The sequence below is a fragment of the Mustela erminea genome, chromosome 13, assembly GCF_009829155.1.
Source record: "Mustela erminea isolate mMusErm1 chromosome 13, mMusErm1.Pri, whole genome shotgun sequence".
In the NCBI taxonomy this organism is placed as follows: domain Eukaryota; kingdom Metazoa; phylum Chordata; class Mammalia; order Carnivora; family Mustelidae; genus Mustela; species Mustela erminea.
Genome location: NC_045626.1, coordinates 20438425 through 20454042, shown reverse-complemented (window position 1 = coordinate 20454042; position 15618 = coordinate 20438425). Strand labels below are relative to the sequence as shown.

Here is a 15618-nt window from a genome sequence, read left to right as displayed (position 1 = left end):
GGTTACCAACTGTGCTAACAGTTACCTGGAGAACAGACTGGCCTTTTTGCAAAGCTAAAAAGTTAAAATTTGTGGTATGGGACTAACTCCAAAGATCTAAAACAAAAACAAAAACAAAACAAAACAAAAACTGCTGTTTGGGACTGCAATCCCTCACTTCCGGCCTCGACTGGGCGAGATGGAACCTCAGCACGTGGCACAACACGATTCCCAGCACGCGCACCCGTTCCGGCAACTGCTCGGTCGGCCTGCACTGCGCAGGCGTGAAAGCCTAAGCGGCTGGGGGCGGTCGGCTCGCGGTTTCCCTGGAGACCGGGCGGAAGCGGCCGGAAGCTGCGCTGCGGTTGGCCGCGGCGGGATGGAGCAGCTGGGGGTGGAGCCCGAGGAGGAAGCCGGCCGAGACGAGGAAGAGGACGCGGCGCAGGCCATGGAGCGGGCGGAGGCGGGGGAGGCAGGCGGCTCGCCGGGTGCGCCCGGGCCTGAGGAGCCCGGCGGCCTCACTTGGTGTAAATAAGAAGGGCGGGGCGGGCGGAGGCCAGAGGCGGCGGCGGCCGTTGGGGTGTGACGGTGTCCCCGCCTCGCTCTGGTCCTTTCGTTTTCCCGGCTTGATGGAAAGAGCTGTTCTCCGCTACCTGGTGTTTTACGGTCAAGATCCCGAAAGGATGGCTTCGCCTAATAGGACTAGGGTGGGCGTGTCAGTTATGATAGTCCAGGATGCACTTGTGATCCCCCCCCCAAACCGCCCGGTGAAGGCCTAAGGGGCGCCGGGAAGGTGTAACGTTGCAGAAGTAGAGAACCTTGTCGCGCCCTTGGCAGAGGCTGGGGCTCAGGCTGGGCTCGGGACCGAAGACGGGGCACATCTGCAGCGGCCGTCTCCCCATGACCCACTTCCAGCCTCTGGGCTCTACCTTGTACTGCCCAACCGCAGGGCCTGGGGCCAAGGCTCTAATTCCTGGCCTCCCCTTCCCCTTTTAACTTTTAAATTTAGGAGTAATGCTAAACTTAAAGGAGTTGCAGAAGTGCCTTTCCCTAATGTTAATGTCTTCTGTGACTGTAGTACGTAAGTCAAAACTGAGAAGTGAACACTGGCATAATGCTCTTGACTAAAGTACAAATGTACCAGTTTTTTCCATTAAAGTTTTTGTGCCATATTCAGACCAGAATTCCACATTGCACTTAGCCTGCCTTGTTTTTAACTGGGTAAAAGCTGGAATCTCCTCTTTTACAGAAATCACAAGTAGATGGAGAGGCAAGCAGAGAGAAAGAGAGAGGGAAGCAGGCTCCCTGCTGAGCAGAGAGCCCAATGTGGGACTCGATCCTAGGACCCTGAGATCAGGGCCTGAGCCAAAGGCAACGGCTTAACCCACTGAGCCACCCAGGCGCCCTAGAATCTCCTCTCTTATCCCCCATCCCTTCCCCACCCCATGACATGAGCTAGTTTTTAAAATTCGAGAAATATTTATTCCTTCTTTTAATTTAGCGAGTATTTATTGGAAGTCTGTTCCATACCAGGCACTCTTCCAGGTATTTGGGATTCAGCACTGAAATAGATAATCCTGCTATCATATGGGCACTAAATATAGTCCATTGGAACCCATAGGTCTGGCTTCTGCCATTTTGTATTTATGATTCTTTTTTTTTTTTTAATTTAAGAGCATGCCACTTAGAATGATTTTTAGTTGGTCGAAATCAGTGTTTAAACTTTTCTTCCCCTTATGATTTATTCTGAATGTTGTTAGAAACTTGCAAGTGATAGGATTACCTCTTCCTTCTATTATTGATCAAGATTTTTTGCCTCAGAGTTATTTCTAGCCTGAGAAAAATGAAGTGCACAAAGAAATAGTAAACAGGACTGAAGACGCTACTGTACATGGAGTTCTCTCAAGTCTATAATTTTTAGATGCTTTGATACATGAATCCAGGATAAAACTTAAAATCATTCTGCATTCTTCTTTCTCAGTTACCATGTTTTAAGGAACTGCCAGTTGCTCAGAGATGATAAGCAGCCTGAATATATTTTTCTGTTTGTTTGTTTTTTTTTGCATATTGTGCATTGGTTCATGATCAAGTGGTGCCAGAAGGAAGTTCTTCATCCAGAGTCATAGTACATGTGGATCTGGATTGCTTTTACGCACAAGTAGAAATGATTTCAAATCCCGAATTGAAGGGCAAACCTTTAGGTAACTGTGGACATTAATAATAATTTTCATTTTGTATTAGAGTATTATTCATTCATTTATGTTGATTATATTCTGATTGATTAACCATATTAAAGATTTTGGAAGCAATTCCTAAGGTCCTTTATAGACAGTAAACTTTGCTTCACTACGAGGTATAAAACTTACAAACCGCATTTAATTAATGGTGAATTTTATACAAGTAGTATAGCCAACTGAACATGTGAACAGAAAGACCATAATGAACTTTTAGTCTTGTTCTCAGTGGTTGAAATTTTATAATCTCTTATCTCAAAAAAAGCCATCACATTCTAACGGACATTTTAATTTATCCTCTCCAGTTTTGAAATTAACTCTTGGGTTATGTAACATGACAAAAAAGTTGGATTTTGAAAAGGCCCCTAAATACTTAAGGGATATAGAGTGTAGGTTTTCCATAAAAATGCAAGAATCTTTTTAAATAAAAGGCAAAGAGAAACTTTACGTTAAAGATTACTTATAGAGGCGCCTGGGTGGCTCAGTGGGTTGAGCCGCTGTCTTCGGCTCAGGTCATGATCTCAGCGTCCTGGGATCGAGTCCTGGGATCAAGCCCCGCATCGGGCTCTCTGCTCAGCAGGGAGCCTGCTTCCCTCTCTCTCTCTGCCTGCCTCTCTGCCTACTTGTGATCTCTGTCTGTCAAATAAATAAATAAAATCTTAAAAAAAAAAAAGATTTACTTATAATATGTTGGCTTATTTCTATTACATGTGTATCTTAAATTGGAAAAATGATTGAAATTTCCAAAGATTTCTTTTATGCATGTAGTAAGAATTTATCTTTTAGTATAAGTGTAAAGAGCAATTCTGGTTCACCTGCTGCTAACCTCTGTGCGTCGTTTGGTTTTGATAAATCCCAGTTCAACACAGCCTAGTTGATTTACTAAAGAAGAGCAAAGGGAAAACTAGTTTTTGGTATGCCAGTATCAGTCTAGGATCTTTAAACTTTCCCAGGGATGTCAAGGAGTTAGGATTAGAGGATGTAAGTTTTCTCCTAAAGGCGTTTGTAATTAGTAGCAGTTTAACACAAGATGCTATGTAGATAATGCTCAATAAAAAAGTATTGTGTAATTAAGACACAGGAAAAAATGATTATCTGGAAGTGAGAAATGTGATGTTGAAAGTTTCAGGGAGAAAGCAAAAGTAGTCTTTGAGTTATGCTCAACAAATGTGTGATTTAACTTGGGCTGGTGACATAGTGGTGAGTCCATATAATTTAATTCTGTGTTAAAAGACTGGTTTTTTAGTTGAAGAAGTTACCAATCCTATTTTTTTATATAGTGCACTGATAAATCTTTATGTGAAATAATGTTTCTTTTTCCTGTTTATAATATCAACATTTTAGAAACATATGTCTTACATTGGTGAAATGGACATGACCTTTTTTTTTCCTACTACATGTTTGTATTTTACATATGTTAGATGAACATTACTTTTACAGTGATAAACAAGTGGTCAACTTCTGTAAAGAGAAAATTAATTTCAGTAATCTTAAGCTACCACTAGTAAACTAGAGTTTTTATAATCTGTAGATCATAATTTAATCATTATTGATAAGGAGGGGGCCCATTAATGATGGCTCGCTGTCTAATATTTTCTGCAAGTTACTATGAAGAACAGTTCAATAATTACAACATTTATTGGGGGGAGATCTTTAATGATTATAGGTTAGCAATTGTAACAGAACATTGCTTTATATTCATTGGAAAGTTTTTCTAGCAGAAAGTTTTTCAGTAATTAATTATACTGAGTTATTTTCATCTGCTTTATTTTTCTGGTAAAACATGGCCTAGACTTTATATAGAAAGTTAATTTAATAGAAATTAATCTGGTTTGTATTGTCTGAAAAAAAAGTCCTAGAAGGATTTTATTTGTATTTTTTTTTCCTGAAAACTCCAGAGAGTATACTGATTAATGATAATTTTTGTTAAATTTTACTTCATAGAACCTTGATGAGTGGAGGCTATCCTTTTTAAATAAATAGAGCCTTTTATTCTTAATCAAAATAGATTGCATTACAGTTTAAAGTTATATTTGCTTTTTATAGGTGTTCAGCAGAAATATTTGGTGGTCACCTGCAACTATGAAGCTAGGAAACTTGGAGTTAAGAAACTTATGAATGTCAGAGATGCAAAAGAAAAATGTCCACAACTGGTATTAGTTAATGGAGAAGACTTGACTCGCTACAGAGAGATGTCATATAAGGTTACAGGTATGTTGAGCATTAATTTGTATATAGGATGCTCATTCACTACATGAATCTTTTAATTAGTAAAATGCCATAAATCACTTTCTTTTTGCTAATAACTTTTATTTTGGGTCTTGCCTGCTTCTAAAAACATTTTATGTAAGAGGATGACTTTATATGAGTAATTTTGACCAAAAAACATACAATTGGAAGACATTTGAAGTCTCTTGTGACTGGTATTTATATAAATGTGAGAAAAAATGTAAAACAAAATTTGGAAGCAAGAAAATGGAAAGATATAGAAAAGATATGTTTAAAAAAACATTTTTTATTTTAAGTTTAACAAATTTAAATGAATTAGGAAATATCTATGCTCTGATGCACTAATAGATGCACTAATAGTTAGGCTTCTGTAATGTTTGATTAACATAATTAAAACTAGATTTGTTAAGAACTGTCAGCAGTTTATACACACACTGAATATGATAGTATAGATAAACTCTTCCCTATTAAGGTTTGGGTTTGAATTGAGTTTTAGTAAATTATAGGAAAAATGAAAACACATTTGTACTGGTATATTGCAATTATATATATATAATTTAAAAATGTGTGAGAATCAACTGTTTATCTTTTCTGCTGTTGTTTTTGCTTGTTCTTTTATAAATTATAGCAGTTTTCAGATGAAAGTGTTAACTATAATATCCAAAGCCCTTACAAGTTTATAAGAAAAAGATACTTATGAAAAATGGATGAGGGTGCCTGGGTGGCTCAGTGGGTTAAACCGCTGCCTTCAGTTCAGGTCTTGATCTCAGGGTCCTGGGATTGACTCTCGGCATTAGGTTCTCTGCTCAGCAGGGAGCCTGCTTCCCTCTTTCTCTGCCTGTCTGTCTGCCTACTTGTGATTTCTGTCAAATAAATAAAGTCTTAAAAAAAAAAGAAAAATGGATGAAAGGTATGAATAGGCAGTTGACAAAAAGAATAAACCCAATGTCCACAATTATGTGGAAAAAGAATACTCAAATTCATTAGTAGCTAAGGAAATTTGAATTAGTGAGGTATTATTTTATGTCCATCATACTTCAAAAAATAATGTGAAAGTAGAAACAAAATATTATACATTTACAAAAAGTAATATAGAAATTTTTTTTTGAAATTAGAGATACTATTTAACCCTGTGATACTACTGCTGGGAATTTATTCAATAGAAATAAAGTCATGAGAACATATGCACAAAAATATTTCTTGTAGCATGGTTCATAATTGGTAAAAATATGGAATAAAAACAAATGCTCATCAGGATGAGAATGGCTAAATTACGACTTCTCTATGATGGAAAATTAAATAGCAATTAAAAAGGATACATTGGTGTTACGCAGTTTGACTCGGAGATATGTATGCCTTGTTGAGTAAAAGGCAAGATGCAAAAACGTGTCATATTGTTCCGTATGTGTAGAACAATGGCCCAAACCCTTCCCTTTACACATACATATATGTCTGTATGTAAACAGGAAGGGAAACATGAAAGGATGTATACTAGGTTTTTAACATTAATTAACTTCTGGAGAAAACATGGCAATAGTGAAATGGGAGAAGGGGAAAGAAGGGATAGCCAAGCAAGGATAAGACTCTATTCCGAAAATATGACTTGTGCATCCATGCAAAATTGGATGTGTCTCAATATTAAGAAGTTAATCTTTTCTTTTTCTTGTTCATTCATCTTGAAAGAAGTTCATCTTTACACAGAAGAGGTTGTACATACAGTTGTGCCTCCTAGTCATCTTTCATATCCTTCGTAGAGCTCTTCCTCATTCTTTTTAATGACTGCATAGTACTACATTGTATTTGATTCCATACGCATTTAACCAATCCTTTAGTGATATGAAAACAGTGTGTCCCACTTTATGCCTCCTATCCCTACATAATTATTAAAGCACTCCTTTTCATTCAAAACGTGTCTTATGTTGGATGATAAGTTACATGGTTTCCTGACAGTGATGGATTTATTTGGCTGTTACCAATTTTTTGCTCTTCCAAATATATGCTTCAGTAGACATTTTCATATAGAAATTTTGGCATATTTTTATGAAGATATCCATGAGGTGAGTTCTTAGAGGTTAATTTCTAGGTCAAACTGACTTTTCTTTGTGATTCAGTAATAATTGGAAGTTTTATTTATTTGAAAGAGACTGTGTGCACATACACTAGTTAGGGGAAGGGCCAGGGAAGAGGCAGACTAGACACCCTGTTGAACGCGGAGTGTGACGCTGGATCCCAGAACCCTGAGGTCATGACCAGAACCCAAGACGCATGCTTAATGCACTGAGCTGCCCAAACGCCCCTTGAAGTTTTACATTTTATTGGTTTTGTCTTTTTAAGACTTGTGGAAAATATAGCTAGAGTATGTTATTACTTGTCTCTGCTTTCCTAGGCTGACTGTATTCTTTGGAACCACTGTTTCAAGATCATAATGAACTACAAGCATTGATAGTTAATATACTACAGGTATAGAAATTGTAGGTGTAGGAGATTGAGCTAAATGTACTGGCATAAGCATCTGTCTAGGGAAAGTCATTTTGGACTTATTTTGTTGCAAAATATTGCCTTTACTCAAAATGTGGTATAGGAAAAAAATCCAGCTAATGGAAGACTTTATTTAAGATATTGTGGAAGTGTGAATATATGTTAAACTTTTAGCATATTTGACATATTTTAAGCATTTAGTTATGACTTTAGTTAACATCTGTGTACCAATATTATTCAATTTAGAGTTGTTGGAAGAATTTAGTCCAGTTGTTGAGAGACTCGGATTTGATGAAAATTTTGTGGATCTAACAGAAATGGTCGAGAAGAGACTGCAGCAGCTTCAAAGTGATGAACTTTCAGCACTGACTGTGTCGGGTCATGTATATAATAATCAGTGTAAGTGGATTCTAACTCTATTTAGTAACTCAAAATACTTATATCTTAATGTTCACTGAGTTCAGTAAGTTCAATGAGTCAACTATCTTTCTGAAATTGTTATGGCTTTTATTGGAGGTATAGCCTTATATCAGTGATCTGTCTCAAATGACTAAAATTAGGTGTTGGAATTCCATATTAAGTAAGGAGAAAGTAAGATTTTGACGACATGTGTAGCTCAGTGATTCATGCACTTTTCATTTCTCTGACACAGTTTGTGTGTTACCATTTTTAAGAGCCCTACCTCCTTAAGTCGTCCTTCAGTTACAAGGGTTTCCTTAATGATACACTTTTCATAATAATTTTTGCTTCTCCTGAAACTGTCTTTAAGCAAAATTTTGAGGTAAACTAAATTTGTGTTTTGTTGCCTCTTTTGCTCGTTCCCCCCAGGCATCAAACATTCATGTTGCTTTCCGAGTTCCTGACTTAACCCTGTGGAAGCTTTCCAGGCCTACCTGCCATCTTTTGCAAGCTGATATCCAGTCAGTTTGATTATCTTTGCCAACTCTTAGCAAGAAAACAAAATAGTCCATCTCCTTCACATATTTAAGTATAAATGACTGATGGTATTTCCAGAGATATTTGCCTTTGGAAATAAGCTTCAGTAAGCCCCAGTGAATATCTGTTACAGTTTAAAACATCTTGTAACTCTGTTGGGGACTTCCGTATCATATCACATGGAAGACATGCTACTCTGCTTTTGTATAAGACTTGCCCTGACCCTCCTGGCCTAGGTGTCAGCATATGTGTCCTCTTATCGCCCTTTTTTGAGAGCTGGTCATCGGTCTCCAGTCTAGTTCTCTGCCATCCTGATACTAAAGAAGAAAACGGGTAGAGCTACCGTTCTCTTCTAGAAGAGGACAGGAAGCTTTTCCTGTGTCTTCTGAACCTGCTCTTTTGTCACTTATAAGGACTGAATAGAAGAAGTTTCTAAGTATGTTTCTTTATAATTTTCAAAGCAAATTCAGCATTTGTTAGAACATATTACAGAGAGCTAGGTTTTTTATCCTAAAAAGAAAATGTCTGATTCTTCATGAATCCTTCCTCACAAGATTCTGTTAAAAGATTTTTTCAGGGGTGTCTGGGTTGCTCAGTGGGTTGGGCTTCTGCCTTCAGCTCAGGTCATGATCTCAGGGTCCTGGGATCGAGCCCCTTCTCCGGCTCTCTGCTCAGTGGGGAGCCTGCTTCCCCTCACCTCTCTCTGCCTGCCTCTCTGCCTCCTTGTGATTTCTCTCTCTGTCAAATAAATAAATAAAATCTTTAAAAAATTTTTTTTCTCAAACCCAGAGAAATTTGATTGAGTAGTAGAGTGAGAACACTTTTTATTCCCTTCCTTGTAGATACACCCATTGTTTTTTCCTACATTTACTTTATCTTGCTCCCTCTTTATTGATTGATTGGTTGATTGATCAGCCATTTAAAAGTAAATTGCGTGACACTTCATCTGTAAATACTCCTGAGGATAAGGACAGTCTCCTATAATTCTAACACCATTTTCATCCCTAAGAAAATATGCTTCTGTATATTTTCCCTACACTTTTCATAAAAGATGCCTTAAACTATGTACAGATTTGGAATTGTTTTCAGTAGCACAATCAGCTAGTATGTATAAATTTAGACTCGAATCTTTAAAGCTGTAATGTTAGCTCTCTTATTAGTGTAATACTTCTATTTTTATGCTTGCTTACAGTTAAACATGAGTAAAAGTTTTACTAATATCAGTAGGAAATTTTTTTATGAGATCAGTTTTCATAATCTGTTAGTCATTAAGCACTCCCAGGATGCAGTCACTATCACAGGCACTTGGAATTCACTTGAGGAAGTTCCTTTACTTTACAGGATTCCCATAAAGAATGAGAGAGATGAGTTAAGTGGGTGACGGTATGGTGGCGGGGTTGGGGGGACAGTTGGGTTTTTTAAAACTCATTTGTAAAAAAGAAAAATTTTTTTTGGTGACTTCTAATGATATTGGCTGTTCTTATAGGTATAAACCTGCATGACATCATGCACATCAGACTGCTTGTTGGATCTCAGATTGCAGCAGAGATGCGGGAAGCCATGTATAACCAACTGGGTCTCACTGGCTGTGCTGGCGTGGCTTCTAATAAGCTACTAGCAAAATTAGTTTCTGGTGTTTTTAAACCAAATCAGCAAACAGTGTTATTACCTCAGAGTTCTCAAGTTCTTATTCAGAGTTTGAGCCATGTAAAGGAAATGCCTGGTAAGACATTTATATTAAAAAAATACACAGGGGCGCCTGGGTGGCTCAGTGGGTTAAGCCTCTGCCTTCGGCTCAGGTCAGGATCTCAGCGTCCTGGGATCGAGCCCCGCATCGAGCCCCGCATCGGGCTCTCTGCTAGGTGGGAAGCCCGCTTTCCCCTCTCTCTCTGTCTGTCCCTCTGCCTACTTGTGATCCCTCTCTGTCAAAAAAAAAAAAAAAAAAAAATTAAAAAAAATACACATTACTTTTCTTGCATTTCTTTAATTTTAAAAATTAGAGATACAAGTTATTAATTCTTAGAGTCTGAATACTTAGCTCTTGGAGAAAACTCCAAACCCTGATGCGTTCTCTAGAGGGAATCTGGATTAGGAAATCTATGAAAATACTTTTCTTTTTTTATATAGTTTTTTATTTTTTATTAACATATAATGTATTATTAGCCCCAGGGGTACAGGTCTGTGAATCCCCAGGTTTACACACTTCACAGCACTCCCCATAGCACATACTCTCCCCAGTGTCCATCACCCAGCCACCTTCTCCCTACCCCCCTCCCCCCAGCAACCCTTAGTTTGTTTTGTGAGATCAAGCATATCTTATGGTTTGTCTCCCTCCCGATCCCATATTGTTTCATTTTTCCCCTCCCTACCTCCCAACCCCCCATGTTGCTTCTCAAATTCCTCATATCAGGGAGATCATATGATAATTGTCTTTCTCTGATTGACTTATTTGCTCGGTGTAATACCCTCTAGTTCCATCCACATCATGAAAGTACTTTTCTAGTTTCACTTACTTTCTGTATAGTTTGAATATGATCATGAAAGTTATAACCTGGAATCACGTCCTTTTATTTCCAGTCCCTGCTTCATATTCTTACACCGCACACTGCATCCAGAGATGGGCATTGGCCTTTTTACTAACTCTACTTTGGGATCATATAGAAAATGTTAGAGCTACGAGGGACCTTCCAAAGCAGTTAGGCCAAGTTCTTATTTTAAAGATGAGGAAACAAGTTTTCTTGAGGGGAGTAGTGACTAATTCAGGTCATGGGACAAACTTTTGTCTTTGAAGATCAAATATGGTTTTATAAACTATTAATAAGGGATATGTTAAGCTTCATTTCTATGGCATTGCTGGGGAATAAGATATTAGAATTCTGTAGAAGTGAATTTCTAAGTCAGCTGAACCTTTAGATGTCATAACTATTTATTTTTTAAGATTTTATTTATTTATTTGACAGATCACAAGTAGGCAGAGAGAGAGGGAGGGAAGCAGGCTCTTCGCTGAGCAGAAAGCCTGATGTGGGACTTGATCCCAGGACCCTGAGATTATGACCTGAGCTGAAGGCAGCAGCTTAACCCACTGAGCCACCCAGGCACCCATAACTTCTTATTTTTAACCCATGTTTGTGTGATTACAAAATGTTTTGTACACTGCCTTGCCTTCATTAATACAATATAAGTATAGAAGTTTTCTGGATGACTCTGAGTCTCTGTTCTGAAGACAGTCACTGTCAGGTTGTAATAAATTGAAGACTGTCTACTGATCATATAACATTACTATTTGGCTTTACTTTTTGAGCTCTTGTATTTCTTTCTTTCTTTACAGGTTTTCTCTTAGGGTTAGGGTTATGGCACCTCTCTTTTATTTCCACTATGAAAATAACTGACACACTACTTTAATAATTGCCCTCCCTGGGGTGGCTCAGTTAAGCTTCCGGCCCTTGATTTTCAGCTCAAGTCATGATCTTAGGGTCATGAGATCGAGCCCCGCGTGGGGCTCCGTGCTCAGCATGGAGTCCTCTTGAGATTCTCATCCTCCCTCCTTCTGCCTTTCCTGCTTGTGTTCTTTTTCTCCGTCTCAAATAAATAAATAAATAAATCTTAAAAAAAAAATTTCTCCTCCATATCCATTGCCTTTGATTTACTTCTTTTACTGTGCAGAGAAATCAAAATACTATAGAATTCTTTTTTTTTTTTTAAATGAGAACAATAAGGGGGTACTGAATTCCCTCAGCATCCCAGGTAAGGTGATAAAGTATAACTAACTGAGTTTTAGCGCAAGAACTTTGGTAGTTTTGCTAATGGGTAGATTTTTTTTTCTTTACTTTCTGGCTCTTATATTTGGGATAGTAAATATTGCCAGATAAGACTTGTGGATAAACGTGTGATATTATGTGTAGGAATCAGGTCAGCTGATTAGCACATGCTAATTTTGTTGCTATAATGACAGTCTCTCTTTGCATGAATCGTAACTATTATTCTTGAATACTTCCAAAGTATTATGTAACAGGTGGTCATTCTTGAATACTTCCAAAGTGTTATGTGACAGGTGGTAAACATTTCATTCTATCAAGACAGCATTTATTGGTTGTCTCCATATTCATTATGTTGTACTAGGTTTGTGAGGTTTTCGAAGTGGTTCATTTAAGAGGCCCTGAGCAGAAGGAGGACAGCCTAATTTTCAGTAAAATTTAATCCTAGCAAAATATTCATTATGGAATTTAAAGATGTGTTTGGTATATACTGTAGTAGCTTTATTTTAAGGAGAAAAACTACTCTAATACCATATTTCTTTTTTCTAGGTATTGGCTATAAAACTGCCAAACGTCTTGAAGCGTTGGGTATCAGTAGTGTGCATGATCTTCAAACCTTTTCACCCAAAATACTAGAAAAGGAGTTAGGAATTTCAGTTGCTCAGCGTATCCAGAAGCTCAGTTTTGGAGAGGATACTTCTCCTGTGACGCCCTCAGGACCACCTCAGGTATAAGATAATGATACTTATTTTAATTGAATACTGTTTGTCACACTTGAGATAAAGATTTCTGGTTTTAGTACTATGTTCTTACTATTCTAATTTGCTTACTGGGTTAGTATATGATTTCTTTCCTATGAGAAGGTTAATTTATTAAGTTAGTAAAATTTTTTTAAGTAGGCTCCCTGCTGGAGCTTGAACTCATGACCCTGAAATCAAGACCTGAGCTGAAGTCAAGAGTTGGATGCTTAACTGAGCCACCCAGCCGCCCCTAGATTAGTAAATATTTTTAAATTTAATCTTAAGAATTAGTATTTCTGTCTCAAGTTGGCTACCTTGATTAAATATCACTTAATTTTAACAACCTATATTACATACATTTGGCAAAATATTTTCATTTTTAAGAAATCTTATTTTCTGATTAGTCTAATGATTTAGGAAATGGAGACAGTATAATCACCTAGTTAACACTGATTAATTTTTTTCCTATGTCATAGGCACTTTACTAAGTGTTTTATGTACCTTAGTCCATTTAATATTCATAACAAAGCTTCAAGGTAGATAGTATTATTATTTGTTCATACCCTTTTTCCTCTCTCCCTTTCTTTTTTTAAAGATGAGGATACTGTTCTTTAGAAAGGTTAAGTAACTTGTCCAAGGTTAAACTCAATCTTAAGTGCTAGGAGGTTAAGAACCTCACTGTAATTGTAGAATAAATCTTGGAGTTGGTACTAGAGCTTTATAATTTTCTTGACTTTCTAGTGGGGTACAGTAACTTGGAGATAAAAAGAGTTATTATAAAAGTGAACTAAATGGCTCAAATTAAGCATGAGAGGGAAGTTAGTAAAGAATGTACTGAATATATATGTTAGTAAAAATAAGTAATAATAATAAAAAAAAAGAGGAGCACCTGGGTGGCACAGTGCCTTCAACTCAGGTCATGATCCCAGGGTCCCAGGATGGAGCCCCATGTTGGGCTCCCTGCTCACTGGGAAGTCTGCTTCTCCCAATGCCCCTCCCTGCTCACGCTTGCTCTCTCAAATAAATAAATAAAATGTTAAAAAAAAAAAAAGAATGTCCTGAATATTTGGCATGCATCCACATAATGGATATGCTTATTTAGGTTTACAATAATCCCTATTTGTGCTTCTCTGGTAGTCCTTTAGTGAAGAAGATTCATTTAAAAAATGTTCATCTGAAGTCGAAGCTAAAAATAAGATTGAAGAACTACTTGCCAGTCTTTTGAACAGGTGATTTTCCATTTTGCCATATCATTCTATATATTCTGTATAAAGTATATGGAAAATACAGTTGATATTCTGTCTTGGAAGTTATACATTAACTGGAGACTGAACTGTGTAAAGAGAGATTATTTATCTTTGAATTTTTCTACATTATAAACTATTGAAAGGAAGTAACAGGCACCCTTAACTAAATTTAATTCATTTGTTTCCATTAGTCTTGATTTTAGTAACACTGTGGTTATACTGTGGCTCTTAAGGTGCCTGTAGTTACTTAAGCGGGTTTTATGGGTCCCTAGCATCTCAACACCTATAAGAGCACCAGTGACGGAGAAAGCAGAAGAACCCTCATTATCTCCTTTGCCTCAGACCATGTGAAAGAAAATGGACTCAGACAAAAGAATAGCTCAGTGGGGCTCTGTGTGAGCAGTCAGTGTGGTGAGTGCAGGGCACTGGTCTGTAAATTCGCGGGGATTATAAGTGTATGAATAGCACAGCATAAACGAAACAAGATGTTTAGTTTTCTGATGCTCCTTTACTATCATATATCTATTTCTCAGCGTTCCTAGAAGAATATTATCTCTTTTCCTCCCATCTCTTCGATTTCTCAAAGTGTCAGGCAGGGGTCAAGCAGTTTTGAGTAGCTATGCTTCTGTAAATGAGGGTAGGATAGCTAACTATGCCTGAGAAAAAGATTTCTAGATGACTCTAAATCTCAGTAAATTGGTGAGGTAAAATTTCCTACAGCTTCGGTCTCCCATGCTATGTGGTTCTCATGCCTTGAGTCGAGCTGTGCAGCTCATCGTTTGCTGCATGCAGCTGGGGCTGCTGAATGACCCAGCCCCAGTGATACAAGGCAGGCCAGGCCTGTGAGTGTGCTTCTGAAACTGGGTCATCGGCTCTGCTTCAGCTAAATGTGAGACTACTGTGAAACGCCTGGCCATCGAAAAGAGTTCTGCATGTAGAGAAACCACAACAATTTTATGGGCTCTCTTATTTGAAGCATCAACCCAGAGATGAGGCTAGGTGCTCTAAACCTGTAAATTACCAACTCTGAACCATGTATCCTTACCTCTGCTTTCTACTCGCTTTCTACACCATGGCCCCTGATTACGGTGACTGAGGTGGAATACATCGAAGTTACTGGCAAAAAAATAATTGTGTTTGTGTGAATGTATTTGCCCACTAGTTTAAGTTTCTTAATTTCCTGCTGATTTTAATAAGTTGTTTTTAGTTTTGTGTGATTTTGGATTATAAAATGGTTTGTTTCAGTTGTATCTTATTTCTCTTCTTTTCCTGATTGCACTCAATTCTGAATGAGTCCTGAGAGCTTTACACTTAAGATTTTATAGCTTTGGTGCATAGATGTGGTGAAATTTGTTTGGGTTTTTCAGAAACTTTTATTGCTTACTGCCTAGGTATCAACCATATTTATAATTCTTTCAATTACTAAATCTGATACCTCTAGAGATTAAAAAAAATCTTTAGGTAATACTTTTCTAATTCCTGGTTTCTGCTTGCTCCTTCCTTTTAGAGTATGCCAAGATGGAAGGAAGCCGCATACAATCAGATTAACAATCCGTCGGTATTCATCTGAGAATCACTGTAGCCGTGAGAGTCGTCAGTGCCCTATTCCATCACATGTAATTCAGAAGTTAGGGACAGGTATGGGCTAATTTTCTAATAATTTAATTGTAGGTTGAGCTCCTAAAAAAACAAGCTGTGTACTGGAATTACGATCCAAAGATGGAGAGTCTTCATAGGGAGTTAGGAACTCTTAAATACCTTCGTTCTATCAGGACTTTTTTTTTTTAATTTTTTTTTTAAGATTTTATTTATTTACCCGACAGACAGAGATTACAAGTAGGCAGAGAGGCAGGCAGAGAGAGAGGAGGAAGCAGGCTCCCTGCTGAGCAGAGAGCCCAATGTGGGGTTCGATCCCAGGACTCTGAGATCATGACCTGAGCCAAAGGCAGAGACTTTAACTCACTGAGCCACCCAGGCGCCCCACTATCAGGAATTTTTACAGGAAAACTTTTGTTTTTTT

At 37.7% G+C, this 15618-nt stretch overlaps 1 protein-coding gene across 3 annotated transcripts in view; it reads left to right on the top strand.

Moving 5' to 3' along the window:
• Positions 1-281: 281 nt before the first annotated feature.
• POLI (DNA polymerase iota) overlaps positions 282-15618 on the top strand; it is a 37893-nt gene continuing 22556 nt past the window's right edge. The window contains exons 1-8 of one of the 3 annotated variants that reach the window (XM_032311405.1): positions 282-467; positions 2070-2180; positions 4260-4424; positions 7167-7319; positions 9343-9579; positions 12161-12339; positions 13489-13580; positions 15106-15236. In XM_032311405.1, the coding sequence (XP_032167296.1) occupies positions 359-467; positions 2070-2180; positions 4260-4424; positions 7167-7319; positions 9343-9579; positions 12161-12339; positions 13489-13580; positions 15106-15236 (1177 nt within the window). In that variant the 5' untranslated portion in view covers positions 282-358. Of the gene's footprint in view, positions 687-2069; positions 2181-4259; positions 4425-7166; positions 7320-9342; positions 9580-12160; positions 12340-13488; positions 13581-15105; positions 15237-15618 lie in introns of all 3 variants that reach the window. The other 2 variants (XM_032311404.1, XM_032311406.1) reach the window with 2 other exon arrangements.